Below are 13122 nucleotides of genomic sequence, written 5' to 3' on the forward strand. Positions count from 1 at the left end.
TAATGCCCCATGCAGGCTGTCACCCCCTCTCTCCATAATGCCCCATGCAGGCTGTCACCCCCTCTCTCCATAATGCCCCATGCAGGCTGTCACCCCCACTCTCCATAATGCCCCATGCCTCCATACATAAAAAAAAAAAAAAATCAAATACTCACCTCCCTCCTCCTCCTCACCTGCTACAGCTGCTCGGGTCCAGACTCCAGCGTTGTCGGTGTCTTCCCGCTCTGCGCTCCCTGTGACGGCTCAGGGGGACGGCGCGGTGGAAAGACGTCACCGCGCCCTCTGACCTGAGACGTCACAGGGAGCGCAGAGCAGGAAGACAGCGGATCTGCGGAGGCACGGGGAGCGGTAAGTATCCCGCTGCCGGGGCCCTGAGCAAGCAGGGAAGAAGGGCGGGCGCTGACACCGCTCTCCTCCACCCATAGCCCAGCGGGGTGCGCGACTGCCAGTGGGCCCCTCTGCCTGCTCAGGTCACCGGCACTTGCCCGGGTGCTGACCCCGGCCCTGATTATACCAGTCCATTATTACTGAGAAATCAGGATTTGAACCGATATGCAATGAGGCTGAAGAGCTATTGTAGATCTGAAGTCTCTGTCACTCTATTACTCAGCCAGCACAACCTCCTACTAATTGATTGACAGCCTCTATTATGTGCAACTTCAGGCAAAAGAACCATCAGTTAAACTGTCCCTTTAATGTGCATTTAAACCACAAGTTTGTGAACAGCTGTTTAAGAACTTTATGATAATCTGTAAGATATACTGCCGATCACCCGATAAACGAGCAAAATGCTCATTCATTGGGTGTTATGATTTTTAATAAGGCTTGAATGACATATTGAGCAAGAAATGCATCAGTCCTGTTGACTGTCAACTGTGTATCCTTTAGTTTGCCCCTCACTGGAGACAAGGTGCTGCCATAAGAGTCTGGCAGTAGCTTTCTCATAGAAAATACAGGAACGTTTGTCCTATTCAATTGTTCCTGTGTAGTACGGTGAAACTAAATAGTTCATGGTCAAACAATTGTATGGGGGGGCCTTTAGTAAAGGAGAGCTTGGAAAGTTGCATTAAGTTTATTAGGTTTGGGTGACCCAAAGGATTTATAAAAATTAAAAAAAAAAAAAAACACTCAGAATGTGAAACTGCTTCGTTTTATAATATTTTATATATACACAAGAGATTTTGCATGCTGAGTACAGAAATATAAAAACATCAGTGCGAAAAGTGTTACTGCTCACACAAAAAATAAGTCACATTTTTATAAAATAGAAATAAACTCTTAATAATGCTACATTTTAACTGTACATATTCACCTGCCTCAATGACATCCTTACACAGGAAAAAAAATAAAAATTGTAGAGCATATACTAAACATTTTAGGGATAGAACATCCCTGTACCTGAACTACAAACATTAGTACAGGAGATAAAGGGTGATCCAATCTGGTTATTGCTGTATCCCTTAAATACACAGTTGAGGGCATAAAGAGCTTTGGCTCCTTTGTGGAACTCCTATCAAAGTTAATTGCTTGGCTGTACTTTTTCCTTCTGGAATCTTTACCAAGTACACAGAGTGTTTTGTTTTTTAAGCTTACTTTTAGTTAATTCATATGCCTGAAGGCAGGGCAATTTTTTTTTTCACTCTGGTATGTGACACAGATACTATAATAAGAGGCAGGAGCACAGACTAGCTCTGTGAGATGCCAGAACTATGAAAATGAATAGGTCTCCCTGATATAAATGCATGGCCTGAATGTCAGGACAAAGAAATGCATACAGTAAAGCTTTCAGAAGGTTAATCATAAACTTTATGTAAAATACCTTGTTCTGGACAACCAGAAGTGACACATTCCAGCAATTTTTTTCCCATCATCTCTAGTTTACACTACTATTTAGCATTACCTTCTCCTTTTTCATATTTACAGAGTTCATTTAGTATTTACAAGCTTTTTATTTAAAGCTGTGGAACTAGAGCATAAAAAAAATAAATAAATAAAATTTCAGAACCAAGGCTAACCCGAAATGAGCAGACTTGTGACCATGAAACAACCTTGCCAAGTCCTGGAGTGCACATGATTTAAGTGAATGTCCACCATTGAACACTATATATTAACAGGTCTAAAGGTCAGTGCTAATTAGGTTATCAAGGTCTTATAATTCTATAAAGCACAAGATTCTTCTGCATAGACATACGTTTTTGCTTGCTCTGAAGTCCTAGTGAAATCCTCCTCTTATTAAATTTTCATTGAAATGCATGGTGCTGAACACTTGCCCCAAAAATAGAGTTCAAGCACTCCCCCAGATACAAGTTCTGATATCAGCAAGCATATATATCGATTGCACAAAAAAAAAAAAAACACAGAGGGTAGCACACTGCAAAATCTTGTGAAGTACACGTGAAAGGCTCAGCAACTTGTTTGAGCAGAAACATGAGCAAATAAATAAATAAATGGGTCTCTCCTTTTTTTGTGGAATGTAAAAAAGTATGTGCAACGCCTCTCGTAAGCCAAGACCTGCAGGGCCCGTTGAGTTTTTTTTTTTTTTTACATTTGCAGTTTTAAAATTTGGTAACTCTTTTAAATGATAAAATTCTGGCTGTTGGCAGCCACCACAAGAGAGCTTAAGAGCTTTTCACATATTGAACTAAAAGAACTGTATTAAGACAGTCAAGAGGAGAATACAAATAGCCATCATATTGGTCTATGCAGGGAATATAGCACTATTCATAATCATATTATTAATTCTATCCTAATAAACATTGTGAAAAAAGATATTCACTTTGTGGCTCAGTTCTCACAAGTTTCAGGAAACCAGGTTTCTTGTTATCCAAAAATCGGAAAAGATCCAAAAGAGGGGGAAAAAAAAGGAATGTTCTCTCAGTTTCAATGAAGTATAGAAAGTAGAGAACAGATGCCACTCGTGCTCGCGACAACTGGGCCTTACTAGGGTTACATGGTTTTTACAACACAATGCTAAAAACATTTGCATTAAAACAGACTTCATGCACAAGAAGTCCAAGAATATATCCACACTACTTTTCCTGTGCTGAAGGGGCCTGCATTCTTGCAAAAAAAAAGAATTCCAGAGTGTTCTAGTTAGAAATTGTCCTACAGAATCCATTACTCGCCTTCAGCAGTTACTTGTCTTTGTGTCACTGGAAGTGCTGGTGTATGTATTGCTCTTTCTGGAATATTTCATAGAGCTGAATGATATCCGCATTCTCTCCACAGTCCGCACACTCCTGCACATCAATGCGTTCTTCACATTTTCTCTAAAGTCTTTGGACACAAAATAATAGATGAACGGATCGATGCAACTGTTCAGGGAAGAAAGACAAAGGGCCGTAATGTAGAAGGCATATATATTCCCAACTTCGCTTTCTTTTATAGTCGCATAGTTCACCAAAAGCAAAATGTTACTTGGCAAAAAACACACCATGCACATAACCAGCACGGTAACTATGAGCATGATGGCTCGCTTTCGCTTTTTGGCAATGGCTTCATCTGTGATCGAGTCATTCAAGGTTTTAATCATAAATGCGTAAGCCACTGTCATGAGAATAAGGGGGAAGAAAAAGAGCCCAATAGCAAGAGAGATGAAGTATCTGAACATGTCGGTAGCCAGGACGCTGAGCGGCAAGACATCATGGCAAGTTGTGATTTTGAGGTTGGTGACATAAACTGTCTGTTCAAATAGATATAACGGAATAGTGCTTAATATAATCACCAGCCAAATCACTCCAGATACAATAAATGCAATTTTTGTATTCCTTCTGGTATGGGAGATGGGATTTACAATGACCCAATATCTTTGAACACTGAGACAAGTGATGAAAAGTATCGAGCAGTACATGTTGCCGTAGAAAAAGCCAACTAGTACTTTGCACATGGCTTCTCCATAAATCCAGTTGTTGCCATTCAGATGGTATGAAATCTTGAGTGGAATCCAAATAATGAACATCAAGTCGGCCAGCGCCAAGTTGGCCATATAGATCACCGCAGGGTGTTTCTTCTTTGTTCGTGAAAAAAATACCCATAAAGCAATGGCATTGCTTGGTAATCCGACAATGAACACGATAATGTAAATTAAGGGGAGGAAGACCTTCGTCAGGCCACCAGTCAAGACTTTCTGTGCAAATTCATTCACTGTATAGCCAGTGTAGTTGTTGGTGGCGTCTGGCTTGCCAACAAAGTTTCTTCCTTTTTTCGTAGCATTGTTACCTATAGAAATAATATAGAAATACAAGGTTAGTTGTGTTATTGTGTTGGCTTCCCAAACATGGATTACCTAATAAGAATTAAAGGGGTATTCCCATCTCCAAGATCCTATCCCCATGTGCAGGGCATTGCAGTAGCTTAGGTATCCATGGTTGCAACCACTAACAACTGTTACTATATGAGTGGTCATAACCATGGATACCCAAGCTACTGCAATGCCCTGCACATGGGGTAAGTGAAATAGCGAATCAGAAGAACTATACTACATTTCTAATTGGAGGCATGTGCTATTATTGTATATACTAGATATTGTGATAGGATCTTGGAAATGGGAATGCCCCTTTAATAAAGAGGTCCCAAATAGAACAGTGTTCGTTATTACTGCTCTTTTCCAATCAATATGTCTCATCAGTACGCATAAAAAAACATGCATCCTTTACGCAGAGAGCTGAAACATTAATAAAAGGTGTACAATGCATTTAGCTTAGTAAATCTTCCCGAAAGTGACACGCATAGGTGTGGCTTTTTGTCGTTGTTTTTCGCATCTGATGACATCACTGTTTATTCCTTTGCACCTCCTATATATTATATATAGGGGTCTCAGAATATAGGAAAAAATAGCAAGAGTTCTTATGTTAACCGATATCCATCTATTGCAACTGAACAATAAAATTCTTAAAAAGAGACGGTCAGCACAGAATGACTGTTCAAAGCAAGTCCCGCCGCTTTGCACTTCTAGGTGGGGCCAGTCATTTAAATACAACTCCCCACATGCTTGTTTTCCCTCAATCTCCACCCCCTCTTTGATTGACAGCTTTAGCTTCATAGAACCACAGAACGACAGCGAAAGATGGAAACCAAGCATGTGGGAAGGTGTATATACATGATTGACCCTGCCGTGAAGCACAGTGAGTGTCTGTACTTGGTTTGAACAGTCATTCTGTGCTGATCTCGTTAATTTAACCAGAAAGTAATTTGTTGCTTACAAGAGACCATATACAAGCAATTTGTAGGGGAAGCCTACACCATGTGTACTTTTCCAAACCTTCTATCACAAGAATGGGTGGAAATGTGTACAAAGAAAATCCCTTTCAAAATAACACGTTTGTTGATGCTGTGATAGAGGAATAATGTGATTAATCCAGACACTTGGCTGTTATACTGAGTTGTATGACTAATAAGCCAAAACCTAAAACATATCCTTAAAGAAGCCTAAAATCTTACGAATCTAGATCAGAACACTGTAGTGAAAGTAAAGGACTCTGATTTTTTTTTTCCCCCACAAATGACAACCAGTTGGTGGCTTAAAAAAATAATGGCTTTGGATCTGATGGACAACCTAGTTTTAGTTAGGCCTCACACCTGTCTGGTAACAGACGGTCCATAAATTACATCCACCAGACGTTGTGCTTACTGAATAGACGTCTATGCACAACTACAAGACCTTATAGGCCTTTATGTGGAGAGGACTTCTGTCTATGAGTAGTTAAGTCTGGCCCCGCTGTTAGCATTCCCTATATTTACATCACATGTGGACTAAATGTAAAAATTAGTAATCGGAAAATCCTGATGACAGGTTCCTTAGTAAACTGGCACCACTAAATGATTAACTTTATTTCATAACTGTCCTACAAGCCATTTATAGTGACCACGTAGCGGGAAAAACACCGGTTGAATTGGTTCCCTACAGTTTGGCAATAAGCATCTTCGAACCATGTTAAACATCCCCTCAATTCCTACCTACGCAATTCCCCACTTCTGATCGACGTGGATGATGTTCTTTAAGTCATCGACATCGCTTCTGAAATCTTTCAAATCTGCTGTTGATCATAAGACCAGTGTATGCTCTATTCTTACTGTCCTGTTGAGGGCAGAATAAGGTGAACCTCTGCACATGTGATTGTCTTCTGATCAAAGGCTGTGTGCATTATGTAGGGGACACTATCCTCATTAATCAGAGGTTTGGGTTGGTGTTTGGCACCTTCTCATCATCCTTATGGCTTTCAGCAATTTCAAGCAAGGTACACCGGATAGCAAGGGAATAGAGAGTGCTTGAAGGAAAGTAAAAACATTTAAAATAAAAAAAAGGGGTTAAAAAGGGTCATCTCCTGCCACTTCCAGCTGCGCTCTTGTCTGTCTCCTGCATCATATTACCGTAGCCCATTCTTGCTAGCTTACACAGCTGAAAGTTGCCTCCTTTTTTTAATGCAAAACTATGAAAGGCTTGTTCTAAGTCTCAAAATTCCATTCTGTAAGTGACTTCCTGTACACACAGAAGAGTGGTCACAACAAGCAGGAGAGGACAGGCGAATCACTGGAAACTGCAAAAGACAGCGATCGGTACCTTAATGCATACACTGAACATAGTAGCTCTATATACATAGCATTGACTCCAGTAATCTCCCAACTGAGGCTCTCCAGCTACAACTCCCATTGGAGACTACTCAATTGCAGCCATGTACATTTCGTTCTAAAACACTCCGGCGTTTCAGGGAAAATGTAGTTTGGCGATCCAGCCAGGACTATAGCTGGAGACTAGTCTGGCATTGCCCACAGCCAGCTTCTCCCAGCGCTGGTCCAGGTGATTAGCAGGTCTCTTGCTATTGAAAAGTCTGGGGGGGGCAGAGCCAAACTAATCTCTAGCTACGGTCCCCAGCTAGATCTTCAAGCACCACTCGAGATTTCTTTTTTAATTTATTTCACCGCTGGAATGTGCCACTAATGCAAGTTCCATGACTCTAGTATTACACTTGCCATCTTCAACTCTTCCTGACGCCATTCCAGTCCCAATGCATCATCATGTGACCGCAACTTCTGGCTGATTGGAAGTCAGAGGTAACAGTCACAAGCACTCAATGTAAATCGGAGAGCCTTGTTCTGGCTCTCCGACTTACATTTAGTAGGGACTTCCGGATCACCCAGCAAACACTGGAGTGATCAGACAGATCACAACGTGCAGAAGATGAGCGGAGCGGCGCTGATAAAAGATCAAGACAGTGGCTGCTAAGTGTATTACTAGAGGCAGGGAATATAGGATTAGTGACATAATTCCAGCAATTAAAAAAAAAAGTCTGGAGTAGCACTTTTAAGTTACAATTATTTTTGGTTTGGGCAGCATGAATCAGGTGACAGGTTCCCTTTAATAAAGTTTTTTTTTTTTTTATTCCAGGGCAATCCGTGTAAATTCCCTACTTTGTCTTTAGCACCACAATGGCTATTGCTTAGCTATAGTATCCCCTTCCATTTCTCAATTAAAGGGATTGTGTAAATGCCCTAATGTCATGCTCTCGACTCTAAACCAGAAAGAGACACTAAGAAAGGCTTCTGTAGTGAAAACGCATTGTGCCCATGCACTACATAGTTGACAATTCATTTGAATGACCACTATGTATAACTACAAATGTCTGCCCAGAGGTGGCTTCCCCTGGTGATAGCAGCTGATAGATGGCTGTCAGAGAACAGTGGCTTAACTTGAAGTTTGTAGCCCCAAAGCAGAGTATCAAACTCAACCTAACTATTATGCATCAAACAGTATTGGTCTTATTATCGCAGATTTCTGCCCCCCCCCCCCCCCCCTCCCCAAGCTACAGGGACCTGTTGCAAATACACCCCTGGAAGACAACCTTTTTATTGATATTATACAGTCGTGTCTTTGTATCTCCACCCAGCTTTACTAGTGATCTAGTATAACACCGGTCATAAGTCAAAGCACTGCCTGGCTGTCACCATTATTCTGCACCGCTGGAGACAAAGGTTATATTTACAATTGTACAGGTTTTTCTCAGAAATGACTAGTCTTGAAATGAGTAGTGTCCCATTATGTTCTTACTGAACGAATGCTTTAATCCGCAATACCCACCCTCACTGACTAAGCCCCATATTAGATGTAAGCACAATTTTTTCAGGTGCACATAACCTTGGAGGATTCCCGTACACGATCCACCTCCACCTAATGCAGAACCTTCCTGTAGAATAGCAATTACCCAGGCACGGTAATTAAATCATTTAATTTCCGCAATATCATTTATATTAAATGGGCTCGCTCTGGATAATATTCAGTTAAGTGGTTTTACTCTGCAATTATAAAAAAACATCCTCGAGTAATGAACCCCTGCCAGGCAAGTGCGAGGCATACCATTTCCTCCTAAGGAGATTGTAGCAGAGGTGACAAGAGCCGTGAAGACTCCTGGATCAGTATGTACGCACATCAGAGAGATATTAGGTTTGGCTCATTATTCTTGTATGTGACAATAGACAGTTATGTCTCCATCATCACTACCGCCCCAATGCACGAAGGTAATAAGCCACTGTCCAGCACTTCCGGCCTCAGTCTCTCTTCCCTGAAAACAAAAGGACCTGGCTTTACTTAATCCTTTGCCCCCCAACATCTTGTGAAAAATCATCTGGGCCAGCAATAATTGCTTTAAATATGAATGGGCACAATCCAATGAATTACATCCATTAGTGGTAATCATGGTGTGCATTGGTCTTGTGCTTACGACTTTGGCGAAAAAGAAAAAGAAAAAAGTGTGTGTGTGTGTGTGTGTGTGTGTGTGTGTGTGTGTGTGTGTGTGTGTGTGTGTGTGTGTGTGTGTGTGTGTGTGTGTGGGGGGGTGTTTAACACCCACAATCCACAGGACTACACACAACTAAGTGTATTACTTTGTACAGCAGCTTAAACGAAACCATTACAGATCCTGGATTATTCCTCAAAATCAGCATACATGTAAGGCTATGTTCACATGTCCAGTAATCTAATCTTTCTTCCTTCCATTTGAAAAGGATCCTTTGTTTTGCATATTCAATCAGTTTCAAATGGAAGAAAGCAAACGGCTATTTAATTGATCAGTTTTCCATAGACTTAAACTGATTCCAACTGGATCCGCTTTTTAACGTTTATTTTTCAGCTGGACAAAAGCTGCACAACTTTTGTTAACAGATTGCTGCTGGATCCTTTCTGATGATTTCTCGACATGTGAACGTAGCCTTAGACGATCAGATACAGAGGTCTCTGATGAGATCTATATTCTACGGACTGACCCCAGAGATCAGGGGAACTCATGAGAAACAGACGTTAGCTTGCCTGAAAATAAGCAGCACTGGAGGCGGATCGTTGGGACAATTAAATACTTGTATTTGCAGTTAAAAAAAAAAAAATCATCTCTCTTTATGACCACAGATTATAAAGACTTAGCAAAACTGTGCAGAATTCGTAAAGAAACCAGTTACAAAAAAAAAATATTTTAAACCTAAATACATGCAGGCAAGAAGTAGAATTGTCCACGTATATGGACAGCCTTGTGTCAGGGCTGTGTCTTACACTTCGGGCCTCCACCCATTGACCGCATTGTATGGTGGCATCAGGCCTGTGTCTTACATTTCTGAACCCCAGAGGCAGACAGCCTTGTATGGTGGGGTCAGGGCTGCATCATACCCTTCTAGCCTCCACAGGCAGACATCTTTGTATGGTGGGGTCAGGGCTGTATAGTGCACTTCTGACCCACACCCGTGGAAAGCTTTGTATGGTGGGGTCAGGGCTGCATCATACCCTTCTAGCCTCCACAGGCAGACATCTTTGTATGGTGGGGTCAGGGCTGCATCATACCCTTCTAGCCTCCACAGGCAGACATCTTTGTATGGTGGGGTCAGGGCTGCATCATACCCTTCTAGCCTCCACAGGCAGACATCTTTGTATGGTGGGGTCAGGGCTGCATCATACCCTTCTAGCCTCCACAGGCAGACATCTTTGTATGGTGGGGTCAGGGCTGCATCATACCCTTCTAGCCTCCACAGGCAGACATCTTTGTATGGTGGGGTCAGGGCTGCATCATACCCTTCTAGCCTCCACAGGCAGACATCTTTGTATGGTGGGGTCAGGGCTGCATCATACCCTTCTAGCCTCCACAGGCAGACATCTTTGTATGGTGGGGTCAGGGCTGCATCATACCCTTCTAGCCTCCACAGGCAGACATCTTTGTATGGTGGGGTCAGGGCTGTATCATACCCTTCTAGCCTCCACAGGCAGACATCTTTGTATGGTGGGGTCAGGGCTGTACCATACCCTTTGATCTCCCACAGGCAGAGAGCCCTGTTATGGTGGGGTCAGGGCGTTGTCTGACATTTCTGGCCACCTCCAGACACAATAGTTAGACAATTAAGTCATTTCATTTGCTCCTAATAACTTTCTGACCAGAGTCACAGACCCAATTCCAAGGGTCACCACTATCACTGCAGGGTTATTATCAGCCATATAACCGCAGTATAACATAGGCGAGCTCCACACTAGCAGATGTAACAATGGTCACAGACCAGCCCCAGCCCATGGGGAGAGCAGCCCCTGCTATGGCTACCTGGGCAGGTAAGCAGCGCGCAGCTCCGGGAGACACTCACCTGACGCCGTCAGCATGGAGGTGGACAGGAGCGCAGCGAACAGCAGGAGCCGGCAGCCCCTCATCTCGCTCAGCAGCGGAGACCCCGCAGTCGCACGCACAGAATCACAGCGAACACTGACCCGACCGCCAACTGTGCCTTACTCTGCGATACTCTGACGCCTGACGTCACTGGACCTAACCACGCCCCTCCTAAAGGTTTCGCTGATACCTGGGCACCTGAGCGGTGCGGGGTTTGCAGTGACCCCGCCCACTGCTATTAAAACGTGCATGTTGACGTCACCTCTCAGGTATGTGAAGGTCTCCTGCGACGCAGAAGTCTTGTGTAACCCACTGTGTCACAGTGGGGTCAGCAGTGGGTGACGTCACGCAGTGACCGCCATGTGAGGAATGATGGCTAATGTGTCTGTGAGTGCTAATATACACTGCTCAAAAAAATAAAGGGAACACTCAAATAACACATCCTAGATCTGAATGAATGAAATATTCTCATTGAATACTTTGTTCTGTACAAAGTTGAATGTGCTGACAACAAAATCACTTAAAAATCATCACTGGAAATCAAATTTATTAACCAATGGAAGCCTGGATTTGGAGTCACCCCCAAAATTAAAGTGGAAAAACACACTATAGGATGATCCAACTTTGATGTAATGTCCTTAAAACAAGTCAAAATGAGGCTCAGTATTGTGTGTGGCCTCCACGTGCCTGTATGACTTCCCTACAACGCCTGGGCATGCTCCTGATGAGGTTGCGGATGGTCTCCTGTGGGATCTCCTCCCAGACCTGGACTAAAGCATCCGCCAACTCCTGGACAGTCTGTGGTGCAACGTGATGTTGGTGGATGGAGCGAGACATGATGTCCCAGATGTGCTCAATCGGATTCAGGTCTTCGGAACGGGCGGGCCAGTCCATAGCTTCAATGCCTTCATCTTGCAGGAACTGCTGACACACTCCAGCCACATAAGGTCTGGAATTGTCCTGCATTAGGAGGAACCCAGGGCCAACCGCACCAGCATATGGTATCACAAGGGGTCTGAGGATCTCATCTCGGTACCTAATGGCAGTTGGCTACCTCTGGCGAGCACATGGAGGGCTGTGCGGCCCTCCAAAGAAATGCCACCCCACACCATTACTGACCCACTGCCAAACCAGTCATGCTGAAGGATGTTGCAGGCAGCAGATCGCTCTCCACGCTGTCTCCAGATTCTGTCACGTCTGTCACATGTGCTCAGTGTGAACCTGCTTTCATCTGTGAAGAGCACAGGGCGCCAGTGGCGACTTTGCCAGTCCTGGTGTTCTGTGGCAAATGCCAAGCGTCCTGTACGATGTTGGGCTGTGAGCACAACCAACACCGGGCGGGCCCTCATACCACCCTCATGGAGTTGGTTTCTAACCGTTTGTGCAGCCACATGCATATTTGTGGCCTGCTGGAGGTCATTTTGCAGGGCTCTGGCAGTGCTTCTCCTGTTCCTCCTTGCACAAAGGCGGAGGTAGCGGTCCTGCTGCTGGGTTGTTGGCCTCCTACGGCCCCCTCCACGTCTCCTGGTGTACTGACCTGTCTTCTGGTAGCACCTCCAGCCTCTGGACACTACGCTGACAGACACAGCAAACCTTCTTGCCACAGCTCACATTGATGTGCCATCCTGGATGAGCTGCACTACCTGAGCAACTTCTGTGGGTTGTAGAGTCCGTCTCATGCTACCACGAGTGTGAAAGCACAACCGACATTCAAAAGTGATCAAAACATCAGCCAGAAAGCATTGGTACTGAGATGTAGTCTGTTGTCCCCACCTGCAGAACCACTCCTTTATTGAGTGTGTCTTGATAATTGCCAATAATTTCCATCTATTGTCTATTCCATTTGCACAACCGCATGTGAAATTGATTGTCAATCAGTGTTGCTTCCTAAGTGGACAGTTTGATTTCACAGAAGTTTGATTTACTTGGAGTTCTATTCTGTTGTTTAAGTGTTCCCTTTATTTTTTTGAGCAGTGTATAAACATGGAGTCCAAAACCAGGTGTTTTTGGGTCTCTCTGGCAGTCTCATACTTGTGTCTCCTCAGTTGTGCCAGACTACTCCTAGAATAGATTATGATGTCAGGATGCAACAGGAGGAGTAGTTGGAGAGCCAAAGATTGCAGATTATTGTTATAGACACGCGATAGTTGATAGATTTTATCATAGGTGCATTGTGACTTCAAGCTGTAGCATAAGCTGGACCGCTGTGCTTGATCAGTTACAGCTGGCGGACCCCATTAGCCTATATTGGGGTCTATTAGACTCCACAGCTGTGCCCAATCCTTCACACTCAGCACCTGACAGACCCCATTAACTTATATTGATGTCCATCAGGCTCCACTGTTGTGCCTGATCTGTCACACGCGGCACCTGATGGATCCATTCCCTTGTATTGTGCTTGCAATTATACTATATGTAGGGGAGCTGTGAGGCCATCATACTTTGTATAGAGGGATTTAAAAGGCCATAATACTGTGTGTGGGGAAGCTGTGGGACC

The 13122-nt window shown here is 43.7% G+C and overlaps 1 protein-coding gene across 1 annotated transcript; it reads right to left on the reverse strand.

Moving 5' to 3' along the window:
- Nucleotides 1-1149: 1149 nt before the first annotated feature.
- Nucleotides 1150-10796, reverse strand: F2RL1 (F2R like trypsin receptor 1). Its single transcript, XM_073680160.1, has 2 exons — nt 10606-10796; nt 1150-4218 (listed from the first exon to the last, which is right to left on the reverse strand). The coding sequence occupies exons 1-2, from the start codon at nt 10667-10669 to the stop codon at nt 3128-3130; spliced, it is 1155 nt and encodes a 384-aa protein (XP_073536261.1). The 5' UTR covers nt 10670-10796; the 3' UTR covers nt 1150-3127.
- Nucleotides 10797-13122: the final 2326 nt, after the last annotated feature.

Source organism: Phyllobates terribilis, unplaced genomic scaffold (genome assembly GCF_046119375.1).
Source record: "Phyllobates terribilis strain yellow unplaced genomic scaffold, ASM4611937v1 Scaffold_1__5_contigs__length_1240528914, whole genome shotgun sequence".
NCBI classification, from domain to species: Eukaryota; Metazoa; Chordata; class Amphibia; order Anura; family Dendrobatidae; genus Phyllobates; species Phyllobates terribilis.